The sequence below is a fragment of the Patagioenas fasciata genome, chromosome 14 (genome assembly GCF_037038585.1).
Source record: "Patagioenas fasciata isolate bPatFas1 chromosome 14, bPatFas1.hap1, whole genome shotgun sequence".
Lineage (NCBI taxonomy): Eukaryota > Metazoa > Chordata > Aves > Columbiformes > Columbidae > Patagioenas > Patagioenas fasciata.
The window spans coordinates 10,072,544-10,086,103 of NC_092533.1; the positions used below are offsets into that span (position 1 = coordinate 10,072,544).

At 48.7% G+C, this 13,560-nt stretch overlaps 1 protein-coding gene across 4 annotated transcripts in view; it reads right to left on the bottom strand.

Moving 5' to 3' along the window:
* Positions 1-3,932: 3,932 nt before the first annotated feature.
* JADE2 (jade family PHD finger 2) overlaps positions 3,933-13,560 on the bottom strand; it is a 78,769-nt gene continuing 69,141 nt past the window's right edge. For 3 of the 4 annotated variants that reach the window (XM_071814751.1, XM_071814752.1, XM_065848904.2), the window contains 2 exons: positions 10,907-11,035; positions 3,933-8,457 (listed from right to left, as the gene is read on the bottom strand). In XM_071814751.1, coding sequence (XP_071670852.1) covers positions 7,568-8,457; positions 10,907-11,035 — 1,019 coding nt within the window. In that variant the 3' untranslated portion in view covers positions 3,933-7,567. The remainder of the gene's footprint in view (positions 8,458-10,906; positions 11,036-13,560) is intronic. The other variant, XM_065848905.2, reaches the window with a different exon arrangement.

Here is a 13,560-nt window from a genome sequence, read left to right on the forward strand (position 1 = left end):
TGCTAGAAAGTATGTAGAGCTTGACCAGGCTTGGAGAGGAGATCGTTCCTCTGAAGTTTAAAGGTGATCTCTGCTCCTTGCTTTGCTCCCAGCAGCATTCAATGAGCAGTTCAGCAGAGGAGATTTGCAAAGGACACGCTGAATAAATGACTTTATAGGAAAGTTACTGTCAGACATTTACAATCCCCACTGAGAGACCACATGGTGGGTCAGGTTTGCAACGTAGCTGGGCTTTGCAGGGGATGTTAAGTCTTTTCTCAGCTTGAGGGTGTCTTCAAATGATAATTATATCCAGTTACCACTGTAGTAAGTGCAGGTGGCTGGTTGCTCCCAAACCAGCTGCATTGCTGCTCCCTTCCATCCAGCTTTGCCTTTGCTGGATGGGAGTGACCTGGATGGAAACACCTCTGTAGGGTAATGCCCACCAGTGCTGCTCCCCCTGCTTGGGCCAAGGGGACCAGGTTTTCTGACTTTCAAAGCACAGGTTATGTTTTCCAGCCATAGAAGAGAGCTGTGAGCCGTAGGCAGCAGTGACATCTCCCTCGCTATCAGGTGGGACAGTTACTTCATCCTCACCCACTATTTTCTAACGCTTGGGATGGAAAACATTGCACACGCGTTGCTGGTGGGATGCGGCTGTTGGTGGGGGAAGGCATGGCTCCCAGAGCTCAGCTATTTATAGTGTTTCTTCATCCTGGTGTATTTATGTGAGCCAGTTTCATAGCTGTTGTCTAGCACAAGTAGAGAACTGGGGAGATGCTCGCAGGCTTCAAATCAGAGGAGTGACCAAAGTTCTCACGGCTCAGCACATATCTGGCTCTTGCGGTGCTGATTAACGGTGGCACTGCTGCCCTGTGCCTGACTGTGCCTTGGCAGTCTCGTGCCTCAGAAAGCCTAAAAAATCAGCCATGGGCACCTTTTGCTGCTGGAGTAGAGACGGTGCTGAGGAGGCTATGCTCAGGGCACGGGGGATGCGTGTCCCCATCCTGCCTCTGGCCACCCAGCGATGCTGCTTGGCTCTGTGCTACTACAGAGGCTGCTGTCTGTCTGTATGGTGGATTTAAAATGCAGGTTCAGACCAGGGCATTCCCCACGTGTCTCCAGAAGCAACCCTTTGTGGGGAGAGGATCACCCTGGGTCTGTGTAGGATCTCTCTGGGAGCTGGGGACTCCTCTGTCCCCTGGGCTGGTGTCTTTGGGAATGCGCAGCACAAGAACTGGCATCCTTGCCGCTATGTTTTATCCCCCAAACTTAGTCATTTTTAAGCCAGAGCTACAAAAATTGCTGATTTCCCTCTTTTAGAAATGCTTTATTGATCCTGCTTGCTAATTAAGGGCAGGAATTTATCCCCCGCCTGCCAGTCCCTCTGCGCAGCCTGGGTGTTATTTGTGGTATCTCATACATCTCATACAACAAACACCTATTTTTAGCTGAGCATTCTTGGAAGGGGTTTCTGTACCTTGTTTTCCACAGGGAATTCTCTCTTGCAGGGTGCCTGGAGCTGCTGGTGGTACTCCAGCCTGCACAGGGGGATGCTCGGACGGAGGCAGGTCCAGACCGGTGCGGATGGCCGGTGTCCCTCTCTCGTGGCAGCAGCATCCTAAACAAACACAGCGTCTTGCTCCTTGGAATAGTTTTCCCAGAGTTATGGCTGCAGATGTGTTATTTTGCTTTTTGACCTGCCTGCCTCCCAGGGAAAACTCCATTTCATTGATCAGACCATTTCAAGCTCATTGCAGGGCTGCCAATAGCCAAGCCATAACCGTAATTTTAACCTCTGCATTTTCTCCTAGTGTTTAGTGTCAGTGTTATAAAGTACCACTCCAAATATAAGCACAGGCAGTCAATTATTTTAATCTTTATTACATTGGAATGTACAACAGCTTCTCCCGAGCAAAAACACTGCGTCTGATACTCAGCATAGTGGGTTTGGCTGGGAAATGGCATCCAACCACTTTGGGAAGCTCCATCCCACCACGGCACACATAAGCCGAGCTCATGGACACCCCCAGGATTCATTTCTCAGGGCAGCCACAGCATGAACAACACCCCCAGCACCCAACTCCTGCCTTTGGAAGGCACTGTATTCCTCCCACCTCCTTCTAATTCCCCTATAAATTGGTTGCAGGATTCAGGATCAGTGCCCACAGCACCCGCTCAGACAAAGCTGTGAGCTCACCCTCTGCCCCCAAAACCGCTTGGCTGGGGGTTGAGCACCTGCCCACCGTGAATCCGTGGATGGTCTCTGGTGTATCCCAGGAGCAGAAAGAGCTGCCCGTGAACAAAAACAGCCCCTTCTCATCACTCTGACTTCCCTGTGAAAAATGGTGCCGGTTAAACCCTGCATGTCACATGCACAAGTCTATATTTAACTTGTGCATTAAATGGACAAGGAACGAGTTTGTCAAGTGGAATTTGGGATGGGTGAGACATCAAGGCAGAGGCAGCGCTGGCAAAATCCAGCTGGTTCAGCCAGGGTCAGTGTTGGCTGCAGTGGGAGGTTTTTTTCCCCTTGTTGTGTGGGTTAGTCATAGGTTTGTTTATTTTTTTAGATTTTTTTTCTTATTCATCTGTTGCAATCACAGCAGACACATCATTTCACAGCCCTACATGGAAATACAAGTCTAACAAACTATTTTTAGCACACAAAATGTCTTCTCTAAATGTATTAACTTTGGAAGAGTAAATATTAAATACACTCTCGTTGCATTAGGAGCATTTATGCAGAAGTACAGCACCAGCGTTTTTAATGGTTAGGGGAAATTATGTTATGCCACTAGCACTTAATCAAACACAATAAAACGAGATCTGACTGCAGTTCTTTCAGGATAAGTTGAAGGGAAATTAATTCATTTTCACACCCATTGCTGACGATTTACTGACACTGAGGCACTTTTGTCCCATTAGTATTTATGGTGGCACTTGCAGTCCTTATGCAAAACATACTGGGGATAGCCTAACATTTATTTTGTAATTAAACTGAAATGATTCTTTGCCTGCTCACTTCCGATCAAGGCATTCAGCACCATCTGTGAGGAGGGTACTATAGGCAAACCCCAAGCAAGCAACACAGGGAAACCCTATGTGCTATTAATGCCTGTATTTTTTTTTTAAATAAGAATGGCTTTTTGTAACTTTATTGCGAAAGTATTTTTCAGGCTGGGCTGTAGGAGAAGGATAATGTGTTGCTGCTGGTGGAACCCTGGTGTCCCAGGGGTGGCTGGGGATGATGTCCCTGCTCTGTTGGGCGCCTGGAAGAACAGCGGTGACCCTCAGCAGTGGTTCGGGGACCTGGGCTGGTGGCTCTCACCTGGTGATGGGCACTGGGGTACTGCCCGGGTGTGGGGACCCAGGAGTTGGGTCCTGTTCCTTGCTCCTGCAAGAACCAGCTGCTGATTTGGGAGTTGTTTGCTCAACCAGAAGGACTCCAGGACTAAGGAGCTGAGCTATTCTTGGTGGATTGGTTTTGTTGTCATGTTGGTTACTGTCTCTCCTGTGAAACGGGCTCTCTGGGAAGAGGAGACATACAGAGCAACTGTTGGCTGCACGAATGTAAATGCAAACACAACGGAAATTTGGAATTCACTGTTTGCGGGCAGGCGGTGGCTGCACCAGCAGGGCTGGACCACCTCCTCATCCCCATGCACAGAGCTGCATCCCTGGGATTACAGAGTCATTTTGGTTAGAAGAGACCCTCAAGATCATTGAGTCCAACCGTAATTTAACTCTGGCACAAAACCATGTCCCTAAGAACCTCATCTCTGCATCTGCTCAACCCCTCCAGGGATGGTGATTCCACCACTGCCCTGGGCAGCCTCTTCCAGTGCCCAACAAACCTTCCTGGGAAGACATTTCGTTCACAAAATAATGGCTTAAATGGTCCCCAGGTAACTTTGCTCCATGTGACCTTGCTCAGCACACAGACACCGAGGTACACAGAAAACACTGCTTTATTGACTGCATTTGCCAGTACACTGAGGAATGCAAAGGGTTTTCTTTTCATAAGCAATGGGCCATGGTCCCAATGTGTATTAAAGCATACACTGTACCTAAACAGGATGAAAATAATGGCAGACAGCTATTCCAAGGCAACACAAATAGCATGCATAATACAGTCTCACACAGAACGAGTTTGATAACATTATATTGCTTTAAGGATTAACTAACATGGAAAATGTACAAAAAGGAGAAATAGGTTTTTGCATTAATGAAAAATACATTTTTTTCTCTACAAAGGAATTTCTAATACAAGAAAATAAATATTGCAACATAAGCCAAAAATAATTTAAAATTGCTCTTTTCAATATATTTCAATATTTCTCTTTTATATTAACAAATGGCACATCACGTTCTTTGAAACAAAGAAAACAGAAGGGTTTCTCCTCCTGTGACATTCATATCATTTCCTGTAACTGATGTGAAGTGGGTCTGTTTTGTATATGAAATGGCGCAAACTGCGGGGGATTTCCTTAAAGAACAACCAAACCTGCCCTGCACCAGCATCTTCCCGCTCGGCAGCTGCTCCCGCATCCCGCTTGCACCTCCTGGCTCCGTTCTGCACCCCGCCTTGGGGTGCGCTCTGTCGGAGAGCAGGCACCCAGACCCCGTCAAACAGGTGCAAGCAAAAGAAAGTTTAAAAAATGAGGATGTGGAGAAGGGGTGTGTGGAATCGGAGCTGTTCTCGGGGCTGGGGTCGGTGCTGGGGCTGTGCTCCGTGCTCAGCGCATGATGCTGTTCGCATCCTCATCTCAACCACAACAGCTGCTGCTTCTTCAAGGAAACGGCTGCTCAGTGCAAATGGCGATTCCTGCAGTTTATACATCTTTAAAACACAACATTTCTCTACTAAAATAAACCCTCGTATTTTTGCTTTTAATTCCTTTCTATTAATTCCAAAATACATTTACAGTGACATCAAAAATATTTGCCTTGTGCATTTTCTCTCCTGAATGCCAGGCTCCCCTGATCCAAGGTGAGGGGATGGCAAGAATGCGCCAGGCAGGGATTCCACAGCCCTCAAAGAGCCCCTTCCCTCCATGGATACCCCTTTTCTCTTATTTCACCCACCCCATTCTTCTCCCCGGGTCTGACAGGCCCCACAACCCCCTTTAGTTTTCCCCACCTAAACACTGTCTCCCAATGCCAAAACACAACGTTTTGGGGAGCATTTCAAACTGGTTCATTGCCTGGTGCTGGTGGCGCCGGGTTGGTTGTTCTTTCAAGTCTCCCTCTTTTTGCTTTCCTGTACTGAGAAGACAAGTAGTGCAGAAGCTGATGAATGGAGCTGTGTACAGTGAAATTTGTGGATTGCTTTTTTTTTTTAACCATAATTGAGTGAAGCACACGGAAGCAAGATTCATTAAAAGGCAGCATATTGATTATTGTTATGACTCTTATACTAGGATACTGTAGCTAAAGCTAGCAAGCCTGATAAGATAAACTAAGTCCTATTTACTGTATTTAACATTATCTGAACACACTGAGCCTTAATTAATGAGCAGATTTTCATTTCCAACCTCAATGGATTTTGCTAATTTATAGCAAAGGTGGTTTCCATTTTGTTGATTTTTTTTGTTTGTTTGTTTTTTTTCTTCCTGCTAATAACTTGTGTCGCATTTATCCCATCTGAGGCAGATTTCCCCCCAGGCATGGTCAGTGTGGGGCTTAGCCAGGGCTGGGTGCGTCCCACCCGAAGCCCCCGCCGCTCGCCATGCCTGGGATGAGCTCGGCTGTCATCGCTTATCTTTGCTGCAATTTCATCAAGAATAAGGACTTTGGAAGGCTGATAAAGATGATCTACTCTAAAACATCAACTGAAGGAGTCTCAGAGTTTCAAAAGAAAGCTCACAGTGAAATGAGCACAAAGCATCGGAAATCAAAACGGCAGGATGCGGTCTGGGAGCAGCAGCATCCCTCGGAGCAAGCTCGGAACCTAACGCCACAGCAGTGTGTTATGAGTGTGTCTTTAGTCCTTTGTTGTTAAACAACTTCCAATTCTTTTTCGTAATGACAAGTTTCTGGTTTCTGGCTGTGCTGCTTGACTGTCAAAATATTCTTTGGCATCCACAACATTATTTGACGGATTGGTTTGAAGATTGCAAGGTTTTTTTGTTTAGTGATGGGTTTAACCGGTTGCAGAAGTGTCCCAGGTTTGGTTTATTTTTTTAAGTTTTTTTATTATTTTTTTTAGACATTTTTTATTTTTAAAAAACAACAACAACAAAAGTTTCAGTGAATTCCTTTTTTTTTGTTCCCTGAGCTCACACTGGGGTCACTCCAATAAAACACGTAGCACGACTCAACTGTGACCTTTGAAGCCAAAACCGAAGTAATGGTGCAATTAAGTGCAAACATGGAAATTCGCCTGACTTGTAGGTAACAAGGGCTTTTAAACAACATTTAAGGCTTATTTGGGACATTTTATGCATTAAATTATTGTAGTATTTATAATGTCAGCTTCTGTGAATCACCCTCCCACAACGAGTCAACAGCTTGTAACCAAGACTTAAGGAATAATAATTAAAACAAAAAATTAAAAAAAGATGGGGAGGAATAAATTCACCATTTCCATTGTAGCGTTTAGTGGGGAACACAAAATGGTGAAGGCAAGCATTTCCATTTCCCCTCAGTGACAGTACATTTACCCTCGGGGCCAAGCTTTTCCTTGTGGAAAGGGGATTTCAGATGTGCTGCCCCGGCATGGTGGGACCACAGCAGCACTGGAGAGAAGCGCGGGCAGAAAAACTTTGCTCAACCTCCCAGATTAAACCAACCCTGACTCCCCACGGTGATTTTAAAGGATGCTGTTTTCCTCCATCCTGCCTCGCCTTTCCATTTTTCCAGCTTGCTAAGAGCTGATGAGTTCACCTGAGTAAATCACTTCGGTTTTTCTGACGACCTCAACAGGGTCGACCCGCAAAGCAGGGATAGGGAGAAGTTTTGCATCCTGGCCCCTGGACGGATCCTGACCAGATGGAAAGGTGAGGGGAAAAATAACGACCGAGGGGTTTTTTTTCTGAAAATAGAAACATAACATTGCTCTCTTCCACCCCAAGCACTACCCTCCAACAAGCTTTTTGTGCTTTAATCATTTTTTTTTTTAATTTTAGTATCACTTATTTTGCTTCCTCGCATACGCACAGGCAGGCAGGGATTTCCCCTCCTGCAGCTCTGCTACCGTACCCTCCGCTCGCTCCCTGCTTCGGGGGCAACCGTCCTGGGCAGGAATCTGCCCCTCGTTAAATAATGCCCATTAATTAAACTGTCGTCCCTGCAGAAAGCACGGGTACCGGCACCCTCGGCATCGGTCCCACCGGGCGCCAGCTTGCGCTCCCGGGAAGTGGGGTCCAGCGGGGATCCAGGGAGGGACCACGACTGTCACGCTCATCGATGTCAGTGAAGCTGAAGCTGTATCACAGGCGTATAGAGAAGAAAAAAAGACAACAGTGCCGAATTTCCAACTATATACACATATTAAAAATCCCCCGTGCTATGATACCAGGCAGAAATTGGACATGGCAGTTGTAACTGGGTTGAGGACTCGTCGAGCCGGTGTGATCGGGAGGAATTAGGATGCCAGGATGCTCATCCTGACGATGTCCTCGCCGGCAGCATCCAGCTGTCCCCGCTGTGCCCTGCCGCTGCGGGACTCCCCGTCCGAGTCGCTCATCTCTGCGTCGGAGAAGTAGCCGTCTGTCTCGGCATCAAAACGATGCAAGGGAGCTCCGCCGGCACCGTCGGGCTTGGGGGGCTGCGACCTCCGAGTCCCTCGGCTCTCCTTTGGTAATTTGAACCGCACAACGGTTTTGGGGCTACCTACGGAGTCAGGCACTTTGGCCGTGGGGCTGGGCTCTGGCTGAGTGCAGCTTGGCGTCTCCTCTTCCTCTTCTTCTTCCTCCTCCTCCTCCTCCTCCTCCTCCTCCTTGCTGACGCAGCCCCTTGCCCCGGCTGGGGGGTGAGGCTCACCAGCTTTTGGGAGAGAGCCCTTGTTGGTGGCCTTTTTCACCTCGCCCGTCCCTTTGCGGTCGGAGGGAAGCTTCACCACCCCTTTCTCCGATTTGCTTGCTCTGGATTCGGGAGCGAAGGGTTTGGTGGCATCATCCGACAAGTCACTGGCATTATTAGTCCAGGGCTCCGAGCTCTCTGGGTGGCTCCCACCCACGGCGGGGGGGCTGCTCCTGGGCAGCTTTTTCTTAGTGTTCGTTCTCGTTTTACTTTTCACTTTCTTTGTGGCCTCGCTCTGCTTGAACGGGGACCTGAGGGAATGGTCCATCATGAAGCTCAGCAAGGTCTCCTCGTCCTGGAGGAGCTCCTCAGAGAGGCCGGGGGTGCTGTCCTCGTGGTGGGCATTGTTGAGGGACCACTCGCTCATCGCCATGTTCTCGGCGGTGATCTGGACTGACTGAGCCAACCAGCTGTTGAAAAAGGTCCCGTCGATGGGGAAGGAGGTTGACAAGCCTGGAAAAAACAAAAGGGTAAGATTGACTCAGGAGCCAGAAATGGCCACACTGCCCTTTGACACCACCACCAACTTCACTGAGCCTCCCTGGCACCAGAGAATCACTCAAAAAGTCACCCATAATGTACCAGGGCACAGAAGAGTTTACTCCAGCACTAATGCTGAATTTAGGCTCCACTGAGGTCACAACACAACAACCCGCACAGTCCCCCACCCAACACTCCGTGAACCTCCCCACATCTAAGCGGAGCATCTTTCTGCCCCAAACATGCCAAGCCCCAACCCACCCCAGCATGGGTGGAAAACACATCCCCGTACAAAGGCAGCAGACAAACAATCTGAGCGTAAGCCTGAAAATTTGGTGACTGCTACCAGAGTGGGACGTGTGCCCAGGAAAGGGGTGTGGGGTTCCCCAGGGACCAGCTGCTGCTGGGCTACCAATGTGCTGTCAAAACCCCGGGCAGCAGCAGAGTGATGGGACCAGTGCTAAATCTGTGTGCAAAGGCAAGGAGGGAGGGAGACAGGTCTGAGAACATCTCCAAATACTCAAGAGGTGTGAAAACTGAAGAGGAGGAGCAGAGATGACAGGTTGGAATGGGAAAAGCTAAAAAACTTCCTAATGATTATCTTTGAGAGCAAGGGGAGCACTGTAGGGTGGGTCTAATTAGCAACCGGAAAGGCACACACCTACACCAGCAAGCCCAGTTTTAATCCCCTTAACAAAAACCCCTGGGTTCCACACCAGAGCTGGTTTTATGGATTAGATTTGATTTTTTATTTCAGGTGAGAGCTTTCCTTTTAAAGCAGTTCATTTAGCAACAGGTGAGGGAAAGAGAAGCAGCATGGGCAGGGCGACTCACACCTGCAGTGTTTGCCCATCTTGATGATAAATTTGCATCATGCTCCCCTGTGAGCAGCAATGATCCCGGGGATACACAAACAACCCTGTGTGACGCCAGGGCTGTTCAAGGGCAGCACTGGGGTGGTGGGTCACGTCAGAGCCCTCCTGGGAGACAACACTGTCCAGGTGTCTGTCCCACATCCCCTGGCAGGTCCCCATGGTCCTTTTGGAGAAGTGAGCCACCTGCCCCGGCAGCCCAATCCAGGGAAGGGGATGCAGGAACAGGGATGAGCTCAGGCATTGCCTGGTACCCAGGAATGGAACAGCCTGAGGTCTTGCTGGCAAGAGCACTGTCAAGGTTGCCTTCCCTCAGCCTTGCCCTGATGACTGTTGCCTCAAGTGATGCCTCAAACGCTTAAAATTTAAATCCAGGAGGTTACAAAGACCCCAGTGTAGGTTTGGGTCAGCTGCCTAGTTTCCCTGGCTCACAAAGTGCAGCTTTTCTCAAAGATGCCCCAGCCCTCCATCATTTGACAAAATTTGCCCCAGAAAATCGAAACTTTCTCCACTGAGAACAGTGCAGCGACAGGATGAGCACAAAAGCCCTGTTTCCAAAGGGCTTCCTGCCTAAAACCCAACAGCTTTAAGCTGAACAGAACGCAGCAGAGTCAGGGCGAGCAACGGGCAAAGCAGGGCAAGGCAGGGTGGTCCAGATCCCCAGACCTCCCTCAGAAACTCTCTGTACCCCCCGGCAGGATTTATAGCACCCCTGGACTGTCCAAGTGCCCCATGGCACCAGTGCAACCTCTGTGCACCCACGGAGCAGCTGAGCATGTGTGAACTCATCACCTCCTGCCCTGTGTGCTGGAGGAGGTGACAGTGCCAGAGGAAGCTGAACAAAACCCCAATTCAATGTGAAAACCATAGGCAGTTGTCAAGGATCTTGACAAAAAAGACCTTTCTGTTCTGTTCTTTTAGTTCCCCCAGACCTATCGGCTGCCAAGCGGTGGTAGGTTATAGCTGATGGGGAAGAGCTGGAGGTGGGTGAAGCATCCGCAGAGGCAGCCTGTATCTCCTGGCCCCTCGAGCAAATTCAGGAGACCAGCCACGCTTTGTGCCTCCCTCCTGGATGCTCCCGGACCGCCAGCACGACCAGCACAAGCACACAGTCCTGGACAGTATATGCCATGAAAAAGCACAGCCCACGTGCTGTACCCACCATCGGTGCACAGCACAGTGGATACAGGGGATCAGCCCTACTGCGGGGTGGGTAAGTCTGATTTTATCACCTGAAAGTGAAATCATGCTTCAGCAGCACATGACTGGGTTTGTAACACATTCTCCCAGTCTGGACGCAAGCCTGAGGCTGCGGGGTGGGGGGGGATTTTACACCCTCTGCCCTACCAGGGATGGGGATGTCTCCCTCCCATAGAGCCACCGTAATGGATCGTTCAGGCTGATGCCTGCGAGGGAGGCTCCCTGGCCTCAGGAGTATCTCCACCGACGTGCAGGAGGGATCAGGGGCTCTGGGACTCATAACCCTGCTCCCCAAAACAAGGAGCTGCCAGTGGCACGGGTCAACTCTGCACCCATAAAATCAGACTTACCCAGTTGTCCCAATACAGTTTCGTTGACAGATTTCCTTTTCTCTGTCTTCTCAGGACTACTTTTTCTACCATCTCTTCCTTTCCTTCTTGGGTCACTTTTCTTACCCTTTGTCTTCTTCCCAGTTTGTTCTGGCATTTTTCAGAAAAAAAGGAAAACTCCATGTGAGACGAGGCATCAGGGATGCTGCGGTGAGCAAGTTCCCCATGGGCACAACCCTGCGGTGGAGACCTGGACCAGACCTGCAAACAACTCCAAGCTGAAGGGAGAACAGCGGCTGCTTTTTGGCTAACTGTAGGCTAAAGTTTCTATAGGTTAAGAAAATCTGTATCTGATAGGTTATATAAAAAGAAATTTGGGCCTTGAACCCCAAGCCCTGCTCAAACACCTTCCAGGAGCCATGGGGACCTCGAGTGTGTCACCTGTCACCAACTACAGCATGTCCTGGAAGGATTCACCTGCAAGTTTGACAGCAACAGTACCGGGAGCGTTTTAAAGCAGACTTTTGATTTGATTTGACCTTTCGGTGATACTAACTGCTTGCAATCACACTGTGAGGGGGTGAAAAACCCCAAAGATATAAAAATTAAGCAGTATATTGAACATACATAAATAGAATAGGAAAGACTACCAGCATTGCCTATGGAAAGCCAGGGATATAACTCTTAGCTATGTAGACGCTCAGCTAAAAATCAATGTTTCCTAAATGGCTTTGAACTTCTATTGCATTTATTCCTCTTGGGTAAACAGGACAAATACCCTATAAAAGTATGACTTGTATTGCCAAGCGAAATACTCCAACAGTCTTTACCTACCCCATTAGATCATTTTCCCAAAGAAACACATGCTAAAACTTCTATTAATTTTCGGAGGCAGGAAGGATATTGCCCTTAAACCACAATGTGAGTGGCTGACGGATGAGGAGGTGAGACATGCAGGTTTTTCAGAGTCTGGCCCATAGGTTGAACCCAGAGAAGTTGTGCAGCTATTAAAGCAACAATTTTAAAAGCTGGTTGGGTCAGAAGGAATAACCTCTCTTAATGTGCTGCAGTGGAAATGTACTGGGCGAGCAGGGGAGAGAATTCGCATTGCACCTGCCTGAGTCTGGATTAACAGAGCATGTACAGTCCTGGGGTTGCCAAGCCAGGAACCCCTCCTGCCCAAAGGACTCACTGAAAGAAAGAAAAGTAGAAGCAAAACGAGTATGTGCTACGTTCCTGCCAAATAACTGGAGAAATGCAGACATATTTTTCACTTCGCTTACAAAATAAAGATCTAACTTTGTTTAGACAGCATAATAGGGCTAAAGAGAAACCCAAGCAGTACTTTTTGAAGAGGAATCTGTCAAAATAGTAGCCGTATTTCAAAGCTAAACAGTGTTTACTTTCCACTCCATGAAAAACATAGGTGAGGGAGGTGGGTTCACTTTACATGGGCAGTTCTCGCTAATTTTATTAAAAATCTCCTGCTTAAATGACCATTTGTCAGCGTGAAAAATAAAACCCCTCCAGTTTTCAGATTTACATGGGAGCCACTCCAAAAAAACCTTTGTGCCAAAACCATCTTTGGAATAACCCAAACAGATTTCAGTTGATGACTACTGTAACAGCAGTTAAAAATTGGCCTCATCCAGGCAAAATAATGCAAACTTTTTCTTTTCTCCACGAAACCCCAAGTACGTAGAGCTGCCCAGTCAGGAGTTATGTGGAAGGGATGCTACAGGATCCATTCCCCCCACTTTCAAACCAGTTACTGCTTCGTAATGATGCAAAACGCAGCAGTGAGTTATCCAGAGCTTTGGTCCCACTGGGGGATGAGTATCTTTAGCTCTAAGTATCGTCAACTGGTATCGAGCAGACTGTCCCTCTGTGCTGTGATGCTGATGGCCCCGGAGGAGCTGGGGGTCACCCTGAGGGTCGTGTGCTACACCGTGGAGGAGGTACGGACCGATGCTGTGCTCCTACCTGGACTGTGACTGTCACAACTAACCAGGTCATCCTCTCTTCCTACATTCGGGATTGCAACTTACGGCCTGATGCTGCCTCCTGGTAAGGAATTCCTCCTGAGCTCAGGAGAACATACGCACCAACGCGAAAAGGCACTCACGTCCCTAATGTCCCCCTGACATGGGAAGGACCCAGGTGCACAAAACCACCTGGAAATCCCAGGACCAAATTCCAGCAGCCGAGCCTTTCCCCAGCAGCAGAGACTTGCGGCAGCTGGCTCCCGGAGGCAGCAGCCCCTGCTCAGGCTCCACCAAAAAGCCCATCTGGGAGAGATGAGCAGCTTGTATCAGGTGGTTGAGATCACAAAACAAACTGGCAAACACCAACCATTTAGAGTAGGAGAGAAGAACATTCACATCACAACATATGAAACAATCCCCTAACCTGCATATCAATCACCACCCGAGCCACCCGCACACTGCGGGTTTGTCTCTGATCGCTCACCTTTAAGCAGAACAAACACCAAGTGCTGCAGACAGCCCCAAAATGCAGCCGGCAGAGTCCTGACACTGCTCCTGCTCGCTGTCTGGCATCCCTACCCCATGGGGCAAGGTTCCAGCTCACCCCAAAGCCCTCCCTGGAGGAGCTACCAACTCTCCCCACATCACTGTGCTGGAGAGGGTTGGCCATGCACTGGAGGTTGGACTCTC